Genomic DNA, 14,057 nt, shown 5'->3' with positions numbered 1-14,057 from the left:
TAGGAAGCAAGGGGCAGCAAGCAAAACAAGGGGGTAAGACCGTCAGCGAAATTCACAGCCAAAGTCAGTCATAAGTTTTATTCACTCGAGTAAGCTATTGCTGAAATATGTAGGGTACTGTCAATATCTTTTGGAGGTTGGGGCAGGGCGACACACAAACATTTGAGTCGATCACTAACGGCAAGTTCCTTTTTGCTTTCATCCAAGGATGGAAATATCCACCACAAAATATCCAGAGGGCGCCTCCCCCTACGCAGACGCTCTGGGAGGAAGATTGCGTAGCGAGCCCAAAAAGACTAATTCACAGGGAGGCCCACGTTTAACTACAGTCGAATCCTGTTAACTCGAACCGCGCGCTAACTCAAACCAAAATCGATTTCTCCTGGATTTCTGTCGTACATTACTGTAATTTTACCCTCGAACCTCCCGCTAGCTGGAAGCAATTTTCATTTCCCTTCAGGTCATTTTCCATATAATTTTACCCTTGATAACTCAAACCATGTCAGCCAATAGGTGACAAGTCAAAACAAACACTGTACTGTAGTCCAAAACATGAAATTTGTTTGAAGCAGCTGCGTGAACGTTTTCCTTTCTTTTACGTTACACAAAACGTGTCAGTTCAATACATACGAAATTAAGAATTGTATTGTTTCATTTTCATTCGGCTTCCCAATACCGTATAATTAAATTTGATTAGAATATACACTGCATGTATAGAAAAGGGAAATCGCATGATTTTTTGAAAATGTAAATAGGATGAGCTTTGTACCAGTAGCCCGACATTGTTCTCTTTTAAAAAAAAACCTGTACAGTTCACAGTTCCTGGACTTCTCCTGGCTACCGTTCCTTTGTTATATTTTTCAGGTTACGTTACATACCGATTTATACACTATTTTAGAGATGTATTATGCTATTTTCGCTCGACTTCTCCATTCTGTAATTAAATTTGGTTAAAATGTACACTGTATGAGGAGAAAAACATTAAACACCGGTTTTTCCTTATTTCCGATCATTTGATCTCAACTCCCGATAACTCGAACTCTCGATAACTCGAACTCCCGATAACTCGAACCTTTTTCAATTTCCCTTGAAGTTTCGAGTTATGGGGAGTCGACTGAAATGTAACACTGAACCGTCTTTAGCTATCCATTTTAAACTTTAGCTCCAAAACAGTTTTTAGCGCTTCTCGAGGTCATTTAACGATTCTTAATTAATTTTTTCACGAACTTTAAATAATGTTTTAGTTAATAGTATCTACAATAAGCGAAGAAGTAAAGGTCTTCTGTAGCCAAAATAACATTAACTTTGTTTTGCTATTTTTCCAGGTTAATATGAGACAAACGGCGATGGTGAGTTTGATATGTTTACTCGTCATATTGATCACAACAAGCTCGTCTCAACAGTGCAACAAACCTGTACGATCCATAAAAGGAAGTTACCTGACTGGTCACGTCATATCAAACGGAAGTGCAAATAGTTTAGGAGACTGTTTGGTCGAATGCACCGCTGACCCGCGGTGTAAGAGCATCAATTTCCGCTTTGAAGACTTGCTCTGTGAACTGAACGACGCCGATAGATACACTCACCCGTGGGATTATGGGTCTAAAGAAGGACATGGCTACAGCGACTATCCTTATAAGGTAAATTAACGTTTCTTTTTTTCTCTGGGGCCTTAGCACACCTTATCATACAGCAGGTCTTTTGACTGATAGGTGTCAACAGGAGCCATAATCGGGGACGGAGACCGTAAGCGCGCGCCATTTCTAGTATTGAGGTTGTCCCCATGATATGGGACAATAATTCTATTTTTAGAACAAATTGCGCCATCGCCTGCGGCACACGCGCGTACATGCTGCGAGGATTTTTGCGGATGTCGCGCGGGGGAAATGGCGTCCCAAATTCCCGAAATGTTTCATGCTTTTGGCCCACAAGTTAACGCGTTTACGTCTGTTGGAATTTTGCTTAAGTATTTTCGTCGTAAGCTGCTCCAGTTTGAGTGAAGTAAGACAGTGTCGAATTTAGGTATGTTCTGCTGTAAGCTTACATATATCGCTGACCAAGTTGTGTTCCGACGGATGCTTCTTTTACATGAGCTGTACATTACTCCACTTTAAATTTCACATATGTTGAAGATTAACAGCTTTTCCATTACACAGCAAAAAACTAGCTGGATATATTTAGATATAGCAGAGCTTCAGGACTTCATAGTTTCCTAGCTCCTCTTGCCACACGCTTGCGAGGAATTTGTCAGTCTATCGCGACCGAAAAGTAAAACAAAATAATTGCTAGTTTGAGTTTCGCTTGAATTGTAAGCAACGCTTGATGTTTCATCAAGGCCCAATAACTTTACGTCCGTAAATACTGCTCAGTTTTATTCGTGTAAAAATCCAGTAAATTCTCTGTTGCCGATGAATGAGAGCGCCCGCCGATGCGTGTTTTGTACAGTCAGTAAACATGACAAATTGTACTTCCACCGCACTTTCGTGTGAAAGCGTACATCGAACTCAAACAATAACTCTATAGTTTTTAAATATGTTTAAGATTGATAAATGTTTGAGAACATATTAAAAGCTAAACTGAAAATATGTGAATAAAGCAGAAATAATCAGCAAAGTTACGATGACGCTTTCTTTAATCAACTTGGAATAACGATTTCGATTTTGTTGATCGAGTTATCAAAACTCCTTGTCTATTTTCATTTTCGCAGTGTAAAACTTCACTATGCTTATGTTGAAGAAACACACATGATGCTAGTAGCCTTTTTTGCGTCCGTGAAATTTGCTACAGCAGCTCAGCACAAAAGATAACGAAAGAAATCTTTGTCAAGATTTGTTGACAATTGAAAACACCGACTCGGACTTGAAAGTGCACGAACTGCACTATGCAAATGAGCTAATTGTACGCGTCAGACTTTCCTCTCAAAAACTTTTGCAAACTCACCAAACAAGCAGAAACAATAAGAAACCGTCAAAACAGGTTTTGGTTATGATGAACCATTGTCTGAGAAACTCACAAATTAACTCGATACCAGAGTGGAGAGTTTTCTTGCTATATTCTTAAGTCAGAACAAACGCAAAAACATACGCGTAAGCTTACAACTAGCGTGAGCAGATCTTATTATTCATTCCCAGCACGAGATTGAAGTCTTGTTTTCGACCCTGAAAAACCCACCTTTTCCGTTAGCTCAGAGCATAAAACTACATATAAGCGCCCTGGTTCGTATTCCCTGCCTTATTCCCTGCCATCGCTGTGAAAAATACGCAAGAGAATCTCTCAACTCTCACCATTTGATCACGCAACGTGACAACATTCACGCGAGAGCCCCCGACATGTGCGTGAATCCGCGCGGATATATGACGTCAGGATGGCGCAATTTGTTCTAAAAATAGAAAAATTGTCTCATATCATAGGTACACGCGAATCCCGAGACTTACGGTCTCCGTTCCCGATTATGGCTCCTGGTGTCAATTAATCTACTTAAAATCGAAAGACTCGAATCACAGTGATTCATGTCACTTCAAACACGGACTCTCTGATATTAGTTAAATAAATAAAATAAATGAATTAAAACTGATTTAGAGACAAATCCACATCAACCTTGGCTCGTTTTCACTCGGGTCCTCTATCCGGGTTATAATTTAGAGTGTTGGTGTTTGTAGAGCCGAATCAATTCATTAATGCAACGTTGAGGGGTACGCTTCACGTACTTTTTTCCCACTGTAACTGCTTTCATGGACATTCAAAACAAATAACACGAAACACGTTATTTAACACAAACAGGAGATATATCAAGAGTTTTACATGACGCCTCTGTGGCTCGAGACACACGCCTCTCTCATCGATGCCCATCATAACACCTCGCCTGACCAGATAACATTCAACGCAAGCTTGACAAAAGACGCGGCTATTTTAAAAGTTCCCTTGGTGGAAGCTGGTGTCTTGCTAGATGCAACTCCGCTGACCGTTAAAATAACAGTAGCCAATGACGTCAGCATTGGGCAAACACTTGACAGCGATATCAGATATGGTGTGTCGGACGGAATCAACTTCATTGGATTTGAAGCACCAGACAGACGAAATTATGACAAAAGCTACCCCTGCTATGGAATTGAAGGCACGCCTGGAGAAACTCTGACAAACAAGACAAGTTTTAATAAGACAACTCCTGATCAAGTTGCAAGCTTTTACCCTGATCAGTTTGTCTTCACTCTCAAGCTGGGCAAGCCATGGGGCTCGTGTTTCACTACACATGGCGGAGGCTTCCTGAAGACAGCAGAGTTCACGAAACAACTGATGGTTAGCCATAATCTCACTCTGGATGTTTATAAAAGCAGTCATGGAGAAAGAGTTGGCATCAAGTCTATTGAGGTCACCATTAGAAAAACTGGCGACTACTAATCAGCTAATTACAATGAGGAATGTTGTAAAAATTAGTCAGTTTCTTTTACCTTCATATTTAAAGACCTTTAAAGTAAATTCTCGAACGATGTCTGCAATATTTACATCTACGTCTACATTTAATAACTGATAACACTTTCGCATACAATCAGTATAAAGTAATATATAAATTAATTAATTAATTAACTAATTAAATAATTACTTGTAAAACGCTATATCTCTTAATGTCTCTTAATGTTCTTGGAAAGAAGCTATAAAAATGGCAATCATGATTGCAACTTGGTGCTATAGAGGACAATTTAGAAAAAGATCCAGAAAAATAATCTAAAAGTAATCGGGTATTGGCAGTGCCACTGAGTTGTTATTAAACCGCTTAATGAAATACATTCAGTCTATGATTTCTCCGTCTCACGATTAAAGGATCTAGATTTAATGACTCTAACGTCTTTGCAACAGAGTTTCTACTGTAGTCTAATTTGATGAATCTAGCTGCACGTCGCTAAACTGCTTCAATTGCATCAATCTGATCTTGCCGGTAGGGATCCCACACAGCGGTAGCGTACTCCAGATTCGGTCTGACGATGGTACCATATTCAGAACGCTTTGTACTCTCACAACAAGGATATATATAGGTTACGTTTAACAAAGCCAACTGACTTCTTTTAGGTGTTTATTTAAGTTGCTTTGTATTAGTTCCCATTGGGATAATCAGACCTTTGTATACCAATCCTTGTGAATATCACACCACTTGATGCCGACTAGTTTACTTGAGGCTGTTTTTTCCTGTTGTTAATATCGTTGTTTAAAATAGCGGGTGACATTTTCTGATATTCTCTGGCTTGTAACCTGTATTACGCGTCTCAGATTCTTGTAAATAAACTTGATTATTGCTGGCGGCTCTCTCCACTATTTGTTGTATTATTTGTCTCCTCTACTTATAATAGAGATGTTTTCTATTCGGCTGAGTGAAGCGAAATAGAATAGAATTATTAGCCTTATTTACAATATTACTAACATGAGAGTTCCATCTTAAATCACTAGTTAACATAATTCCCAGCTAGGGATGCCTCGTCACCGGGGACATCTTATGACCACCAATAAACTAAACTGTCAAAAATATTCCTTTTTCCGTGATAACGTTACTTTGTGACATTTGATCACATTAAACTGCATTTGCCATGTCTTGGCCCAAGATGATAACTTCTCGATTTTATTTTTTAAAATAGCACAGTCGTTCGTTGAATCAATTGTTCGATATAGCAAGGCATCGTCTGCAAATAATCTCAGACTGCTGTCTTTGTTCTCATGAATGTTATTTATAAACAGCAGGAACATGGGTGGTCCCAAGAAGGCGCCCTGTGGCACGCCTCAGGTCACTTTTACAAAGCTTGAGGCTTTACCATCCACCACAACACACTGAGATCGATTTGTAAGCCAGGAATTAATCCATGAGAGTGTCTTTCCTTGTATTCCATAATAATGTGGTTTGGAGAGTAATCGCTGATGAGGCACGACTAATCTAACTGATTTGTGCTGTGGCACTTTTAACGCTAAAGGCATTAGAAGTTCTCATGCATTACCAACTGAACCGAACATGATCACATTTTTCATGACCCTAGTGATTATGTCATGTTTTCAAATAAAATTTGTACAACGTTCTTAAGGTCTCCAGCATAAGCTGTAGATACTGTTTAAGGTGCTTTCGAGCCCTTCAGCCGATATTTGTTACGTCATGGACCGAGATGGATTTGTTCAAGTCAGATATTCACGATGCACCCCTTCCCTTTCTCCTTACCACCATCCCCCCTCCCCACAATTAGCCGTATGTACTCATCGATCCTGGATAACACCATCAACTTCATTTTGGGTTTTCAATAACATGCAATATGATAACTGTTACTTCTAACCTTCGCGAACACTCACCTAAGCAGACAACTTTCTGAGGTGAGGTATGGTTGCCTCGCACTAAGTAAACCGACTCATTATGGGCTTAAGGACGGCGGCCTTTGTTTTTGGCACCCAAGCAACTGCATGTTTGTGACTGATGCACAAAGCCTTTCTCAAACTCATTAATAATCCATCAGGTTAAAACAAAGAAAATCCCAACCGTGAAGGACGTTTGGATGCCCGGTCTTAATTAGCATAGATTTTGAATATTTTACTCTCTCCGATAACTCCTTAGTTTTTGTTTGGATTGAGAAGATATATCAAACACTCGAGACAGTGTTTCATCGGTTATCCAAACACCTCGAATTTTGTCAAAAATACTCCGCTACGCGTCATGTTTTCAACTCTCTTCTCGGTGTTTAGATATCCCGATGAAACGCTGTCTCCTGTTAAATATATTACATCAAAATCTCGTACCCATGCTAGACAAGCGCCCGGTCAAAGATTGTAAAAACCTGAGCTGATCTAATTGTGAGCCTCGGAGTGGCCTTTGAATAAGTGAGTGTCTGGTGAATTTTATAGCTGCGGAAGCATGACGACAAAATAAACCTTTGGGTTCTTTTTCTCCACTCCGCAGAAACTGAAACATGAAGTAGACCAGTGATCCCGCAACGTGGTTAGCTAAGTTTCTGTTTGTGTTCGTTTCGCTACGTGGTGTCAATGGACTGTCAATCACAATTCAAAGTAATTTAAGCTAGTTGAGGTCATCATCAAGTGCAATGAGGCAGGTGATGATTTTTAGTTGTCTAAGTCGTCTAAAATCGCCTAAAATTGTCACAATTTCCCTGCCAAAAATGACCATAAATCGAAATAACAGCGATAATTTGGTCCCAGAGGATAGGCCTAAACTTCGTACAAACACATCGACAAACCTACAATTCCCTCAGTACCACACAAGCTAAGGGGAAAAGGCAGTTGCTGACTCTCCCAACACTGAATCAACTCTATGGCCTTCAATGCACATCTAGGGATTTAGATTCTTTTAAATTTATTCAGTTTCGCTGTATGTCAAAATGGTTTGTTTGTGGTTAATGCAATGGGGGCCCTTCTGCAAATCTCCTGGCGGTAACGTGTAGAGTTTTGAGGTAACTGTGGACCTTGTAAGAATCATTTGTGCGTATAAGATAAAGTGTACAATATAAATTCAGAAAAAAATATTTTGAAGGTTGATTTAACAGGTATTTCCGGCAAGCCTTCAAACACAAAACCGACAATGTTTCCTAGATTGAATTAATTACCTGCCTTCGTGTTCGTATGCACGAGCAAACAAACTGCACCAAGTTGATTAGTAGCTGACGGACTACGTAAGTCTGTGAAGCTCTTTCGATATTCTTATTGGTTGCTGAAAGATATATTTTGAACTTGGCAATCGAATATTTGTCACCTGGGAAAGCGTAAGAGGACAGTTAGTTGTATCAAAGGGGCAGCCACAAACTTTGGCGTATATCCAATGAACAATTCGTTAAATCCACATCAGTCTACAAACCGAAAAGAAAAGGAAACGCTAGGAAGCAAGGGGCAGCAAGCAAACTAAGGGGGTAAGACCGTCAGCGAAATTCACAGCCAAAATCAGTCATAAGTTTGATTCACTCGGATAAGCTATTACTGAAATATGTACGGTACTGTCAACATCTTTTGGAGGTTGGGGCAGGGCGATACACAAACATTTGAGTCGACCACTAACGGCAAGTTCCTTCTTCTTGCTTTCATCCAAGGATGGAAATATCCACCGCGAAATATCCACAGGGCGCCTCCCCCTACGCAGACGCTCTGGGAGGAAGATTGCGTAGCGAGCCCAAAAAGACTAATTCACAGGGAGCCCCACGTTTAACTACAGTCGACTCCCGTTAACTCGAACCTTCGCTCACTCGAACCAAAATCGATTTCCCCTGGATTTCTGTCATACATTACTGTAATTTTACTCTCGATAACTCGAACCTCCCGCTAACTGGAAGCAATTTTCGTTTCCCTTCAGGTCATTTTCCATATAATTTTACCCTTGATAACTCAAACCATGTCTGTCAATAGGTGACAAGTCAAAACAAACACTGTAAAGTAGTCCAAAACATTAAATTTATTTTGAAGCAGCCGCGTGAAAAACGTGTCAGTTCAGTTTATACGTAATTAAAAAATGCATTGTGTCTATTTTCATCCGGCTTCCCTATACTGTATATAATTAAATAATAGTATAATTACAGTATTACTTATGGTCATCCAAGATTAACCAACTGCACTGTCTTTGACAACAACAGCTACTAATAGAGCTAATATGATTCAACCTTGCAGGAATCTAAAAACACTGTACTACTAATAGAGCTAATTTGATTCAATCTTGTAGGATTCTAACTACAGTGCGCAGGCAGACCATCAGCTGGGCCAAACAAGGAAAAGGTCTGCACCAAAAACACTTGCACAAGCCCAGCTCGAAGTAAGATACAACCATACAATGTATATTTTCAAACTGAATGAATCATTGGGCTGTATTATTATTACTGTCTGCAAATTAACCAAAAAAAGCCGAAACCAACAAATGGAACTGAAGTGACATATTAGATATGCTACGTAACAAAATAGCAACATGTACAAAGTTCACAATTTTATATACACTGCAATTAAATTTTATTCAAACTTTGCTCTTGTTAAGTCCATAGCTACTGAGTGTCTCCAATATAAATGTAACTAATACTTTTGTATTTAGTTTTTGTACTGAAGGAGTCGATGCTACAGTGCGATGCTACAGTACGTAGTTTCTAGCTGCCAGTGTTTCAGGAATTGATTTAGGACTTAACATAAAGACATGAGATGACATTTTTTGTTAGCAGAACTAAGTAACCCTACAGTATATGGGAACCTTATCCATAATACTACTTCTACACACATGGAGCTATTAGGATATTGTTAGAATAATATCAGTTTCATTGGTTGGCTGCTTAGCAGTCCACCAAAAGTAACATGCCTTCAATATCTCCCAGGAGGTAGTGATCAGTTGGATATTATGAAGTATAATTCATTGAATTCTAGGGAAGACAATGACTATTTTTCCTTTAGTACTTTGAAACAGTTACCACATACTACAAACTGAAGACGAGGAAGGTTCAATTGGAAATCGACCTCCTTAAAGATCAGAAGAGGGAAGGTGTGTTTCCTGTGTCCTGAAATATTCATTTTGAAAAAGAAAAAAAAACTGACCTCTAAGGCAGCCCTCTCAAAACCAGTTCTAGCTTTGATGAGCAGACTTCTATGCCTACACTGGAATTCTGAGATGTTCATTGGACACGTGACTTTGATCAACGTTGAATACCATTGGGGCAAATAACTTCAAAATATAATTTTACAGCAATACAAATTTATACATTGTGTTACAAAATTTTCCTTTTTGATTTTATTTTCCTTTGTCTCATTTTCATTTATCAAAATGTGTAGTTCCAGAAAATATACATACCTCCCCACGGAAGGGATTTTTTTTCAAGACCCCCACCCCTCTGGAAATTCCAATTAAACTTGATACATTTCTTTAACTTTTGGGTCTTAGAGAACCCCCCAGGCCACCCCCCTGGAAATTCCAATCCCTTCTGTGGGGGGGGGAGTATGGATATTTTCTGGTACTGCAAAATATGCAACAAGGAAAATCAACATAAATCACAACATGTTCCATCATAATTTGACAATCCAAATATTGGAAGCTGATAGCCAAAAAGGGGTACTTCCCTTGCCTGACATGTTTTATATCAATTTATTCCCCAGTCATCCTACACTGACACTGTTAATTCATATGATAACCTGGTTGTGTTTGGGTGTCCACTACATTAGAATGACACAGACATTACCAACACTAACACTTTTCTTTTACCACTTGGGTTGCATTGCAAACTCCAGATGTGGACAATTACAGGAGCCCATCACCCGGAGCTTCCATCTTCTATACTGACCCTCTGATTCAACCCTGTCTCGTATCTTTTTATTTTAAGAAGCACCTCCCACGAATATAATAGCGAATCATGAGAGAGCTGTGGTGGCCTGCATGTGACGTATTACCATAGAGGACACGAAAGTATTTCAATGATGGCGAAAAGCGAGGAAAGTTTATTATTTTTTAGGAAGTTATGCGGACATCAGCGTGTTTTCGCGGGAAATTGAAGAACTCCCACAGATATCACAGTTCTAAAAATAAAAAGATACGGGACAGGGTTGACTCAAGGGTACAACTCATATGGAGGCTCCGGGTAATGGGCTCCTGACAATTATGAATTATAGTTCTAGGGAAGCACCTCACAAGCAGAATTTTTGTAATGTTTTTTTTTTTTTTTTAACAATATCCATTATACATTTAGGCCTGCCATGAGACCTTTGTGAAGTTGATAATAAAATTGATGGAACTGTTGCATATTAGACTACATATGCTAGGGTTCACTTGTTATCAACTCCCAAAATTCTCCAACAAAATATTTTCCCCAAAAACAAATAAATATGGCAAAAAATCAAAGCCTCGCAATTATGTTCATTGGTTATTACAACCCTGAGAATATTCAGTTAAACTTTGCTTAAAGCCAATAACATTATGTTTGTCTCATTTACAACATTATGTTTGTGTTACTTACTCAATGTTAGCTCACATTCCAATCCGAAAAGTGAACATAACTCAATACTTCATGATTGATGAATGATCAGTAAACAAAGTTCATTGTACCTCTAAATAACTTGTTGAAAGGCTTCAGCTAAGAACATCCAAAGTCCATAGTTACCAAAGCAGGGAGGGGAGGGGAGAAGTGGACTGAGAACCAATCAAATTAAAGCAATTTGCTAACATAAAATTATGAGGATTTGATATATTGACCATATGAACTATAATCTAGCAACAATTTGCAGAAATCTATCATAGACGACAAGTATAACTGCAAAAATGCATTTTTGCATTTATTATTATTTGCTCCAAAATGTGCTTTTTGGGGGTTTTGTGAACCAAAAATTGTCCAAAATGAGCTCCTTTGATTTGATACCCAAAAAGGGAAAAATTAGAAGACATAGAAATTGTACATTTTGGGTTTGTCTCACATGAAAACACAAGTAAGCATATCATTAACACTTGAAATGTACTTTATTATGCGTTACTTGGAACAGATTTCATAATGAATACTGAAAAGGTCCCATTACAAATATAGGAACTTTATTACTCTAGCTTAACTTGATTAGAGTATAAGAATTGTACATTTTCTAACTTTTTCTCTATTCAGTGGGATATAAAAGATACAACAGAGTAATTTCCAGACAAATCTTACCAAAAAAATTTATCCATATTAAAAAAGTTAACAAAAACATCCTAAGCATCAAACTTTCCTTTCTGGCAAGCAATAAATGTTTGGAAATATGCCTCAGCTCTACAAACAAGTCATAAATTTATGAAATCCTTCAGCTCTGTAAACAAGTCATAAATTTATGAAATCCTTCAGCTCTGTAAACAAGTCATAAATTTATGAAATCCTTCAGCTCTGCAAACAAGTCATAAATTTATGAAATCCTTCAGCTCTGCAAACAAGTCATAAATTTATGAAATCCTTCAGCTCTGTAAACAAGTCATAAATTTATGAAATCCTTCAGCTCTACATGAAGTCATAAGTTTATGAAATCCTTCAGCTCTACTAACAAGTCATAAATTTATGAAATCCTTCAGCTCTGCAAACAAGTCATAAATTTATGAAATCCTTCAGCTCTACAACCAAATCATAAATTTATGAAATCCTTCAGCTCTACAAAAAAGTCATAAATTTATGAAATCCTTCTGCTCGGCCAACAAGTCATAAATTTATGAAATCCTTTAGCTCTATCAACAAGTCATAAATTTATGAAATCCTTAAGCTCTACAAAAAAGTCATAAATTTATGAAATCCTTCAGCTCTGCCAACAAGTCATAAATTTATGAAATCCTTCAGCTCTACAAACAAGTCATAAATTTATGAAATCCTTTAGCCTTATCAACAAGTCATAAATTTATGAAATCCTTCAGCTCTACAAAAAAGTCATAAATTTATGAAATCCTTCAGCTCTACAAAAAGTCATAAATTTATGAAATCCTTTAGCTCTATCAACAAGTCATAAATTTATGAAATCCTTCAGCTCTACAAACAAGTCAAAGTTATGAAATTCTTTCAGCTATACAAACAAGTCATAAACATATGAAGTACTTCACTTCCACAAACAAGACCTAAATTTATAAAATCCTTCAACTCCACAAACAAGTCGCTATTAAATTGATGAAATCCCTTCCAGCCACAAACAACTAATTAAGTACTACGAAAGACAACCAGGTCTTCAAAGAAATCTTAAATATGCACCTATTAAATACCTTTTTATATAAAGACGTAAGGGCAAGACTTAGAGCTACTAAAAAAATTAAGCTAGTGAAACAACATATGGCATTGTTTACTTTAAGGAGACCCACTAAATAGCGCGATCAAACGCGTTAAAAACATTAATGAATGAATCAATCAATCAGTCAATCAAAAATAGGAAACAGTAAACTGTACAACACGCTCCTAAAATAAACTGAAAAGACCAAACAAAATTAAAGCTACAATTTGTACATGCAGGACGGTTAGGTTTGTTGATTTACTTTAGCGCCATCAAGTGGGTTCCCTGAAAGTAGCAAAGCTCAATATCTAATATTTTATGTCACAATGTTACATTTAGCAGCAGTTCCAGGCAACGCGTCCATCCATGAAAATCAAGTTTCCAGGCCATGTTGTAGATGAGAGAAGATGCGAAAGAAAAAGTTCGAAGAAAAGACTTACTAACGGCTCCTCTAGGAGCCATCACTTAAATAAAAGTGCAATGGTCAACAAATAGATTCTTAATGTTGAAATATATCGCGTTGTGATACGTGAATTTTCGCCGAAAATTTGCAATTTCTTACAAAGATAATTAGCCATGTACGCGTGTGGAATAGCAACTCCACTTTCCGGCCGAAAGTACACATAGTTAACGAGACGTTCGTACACTGCTTGTTGTTTCTTACAAACTTCTTGGGACATTTTTCCTCTAATCTCTTACAAAACTCCGAGGTCACGAAAACCGGGAGCGGTGTTGGATTTTTTTATGGAAAAGGAAAAGGAAAGTTACGCTGAAAGCTCGGCATTTGCACTGAAAATTAAGTAATTGTTACCCACCAACTCTCTTGCTAAGAAGGTACCCACAGTATTATGCTCAATGACGTTAAACTTGAGCTTAAACGAGACGTTCGTACACTGCTTGTTGTTTCTTACAAACTTCTTGGGACATTTTTCCTCTAATCTCTTACAAAACTCCGAGGTCACGAAAACCGGGAGCGGTGTTGGATTTTTGCTTGTAACCGCTGTGAAAAAGGTTATTATTTCAGACAAATGGTATAGAAATAAACACATCCATCGTATCTCCAAAACATGGCGATCGTTCCATTTACCCATAAGTCTTCGCGCACGAAAGAGGCTAAAAGACGCGCGCAGGAAAAGTCGCGGCATATCGGTTTATTATCTGTTTGGAAGGCCTTGAAAACCCCTTCCATTTTCCTAACAGAATTGTCATCTTGAACTTTCGTGTTGTGGGAAATTTGCTCTTTTCGAATTGATACAAATGCCGTTTGGAAACCCAAAAACGATCAGCTACGATTTTTGGGAAGTAGTATTCGCGTAGTCGCTTTATACCAGAAACTTTCTGGAACTTTTCCTCTTCCAAGAAAATCA

The 14,057-nt window shown here is 38.1% G+C and overlaps 2 protein-coding genes across 4 annotated transcripts in view; both read left to right on the top strand.

The window, feature by feature from the left end:
* The first annotated feature begins 1,331 nt into the window (after window positions 1–1,331).
* Window positions 1,332–4,476, top strand: LOC145493027 (uncharacterized). Its single transcript, XM_081472433.1, has 2 exons — window positions 1,332–1,640; window positions 3,781–4,476. Exons 1-2 carry the CDS (start codon window positions 1,332–1,334, stop codon window positions 4,396–4,398), a joined length of 927 nt encoding a protein of 308 aa, XP_081328559.1. The 3' UTR covers window positions 4,399–4,476.
* Window positions 4,477–4,712: 236 nt separating this feature from the next.
* Window positions 4,713–14,057, top strand: part of LOC145493006 (uncharacterized) — a 37,917-nt gene continuing 28,572 nt past the window's right edge. The window contains exons 1-3 of one of the 3 annotated variants that reach the window (XM_081472411.1): window positions 4,713–7,883; window positions 8,684–8,773; window positions 9,394–9,481. The gene's annotated coding sequence lies outside the window, so the exon portion shown is untranslated. Of the gene's footprint in view, window positions 7,884–8,683; window positions 9,482–14,057 lie in introns of all 3 variants that reach the window. The other 2 variants (XM_081472412.1, XM_081472410.1) reach the window with 2 other exon arrangements.

The sequence above is a fragment of the Orbicella franksi genome, chromosome 7, assembly GCF_964199315.1.
Source record: "Orbicella franksi chromosome 7, jaOrbFran1.1, whole genome shotgun sequence".
Lineage (NCBI taxonomy): Eukaryota > Metazoa > Cnidaria > Anthozoa > Scleractinia > Merulinidae > Orbicella > Orbicella franksi.
This window is presented reverse-complemented; position numbering and strand designations above follow the sequence as displayed.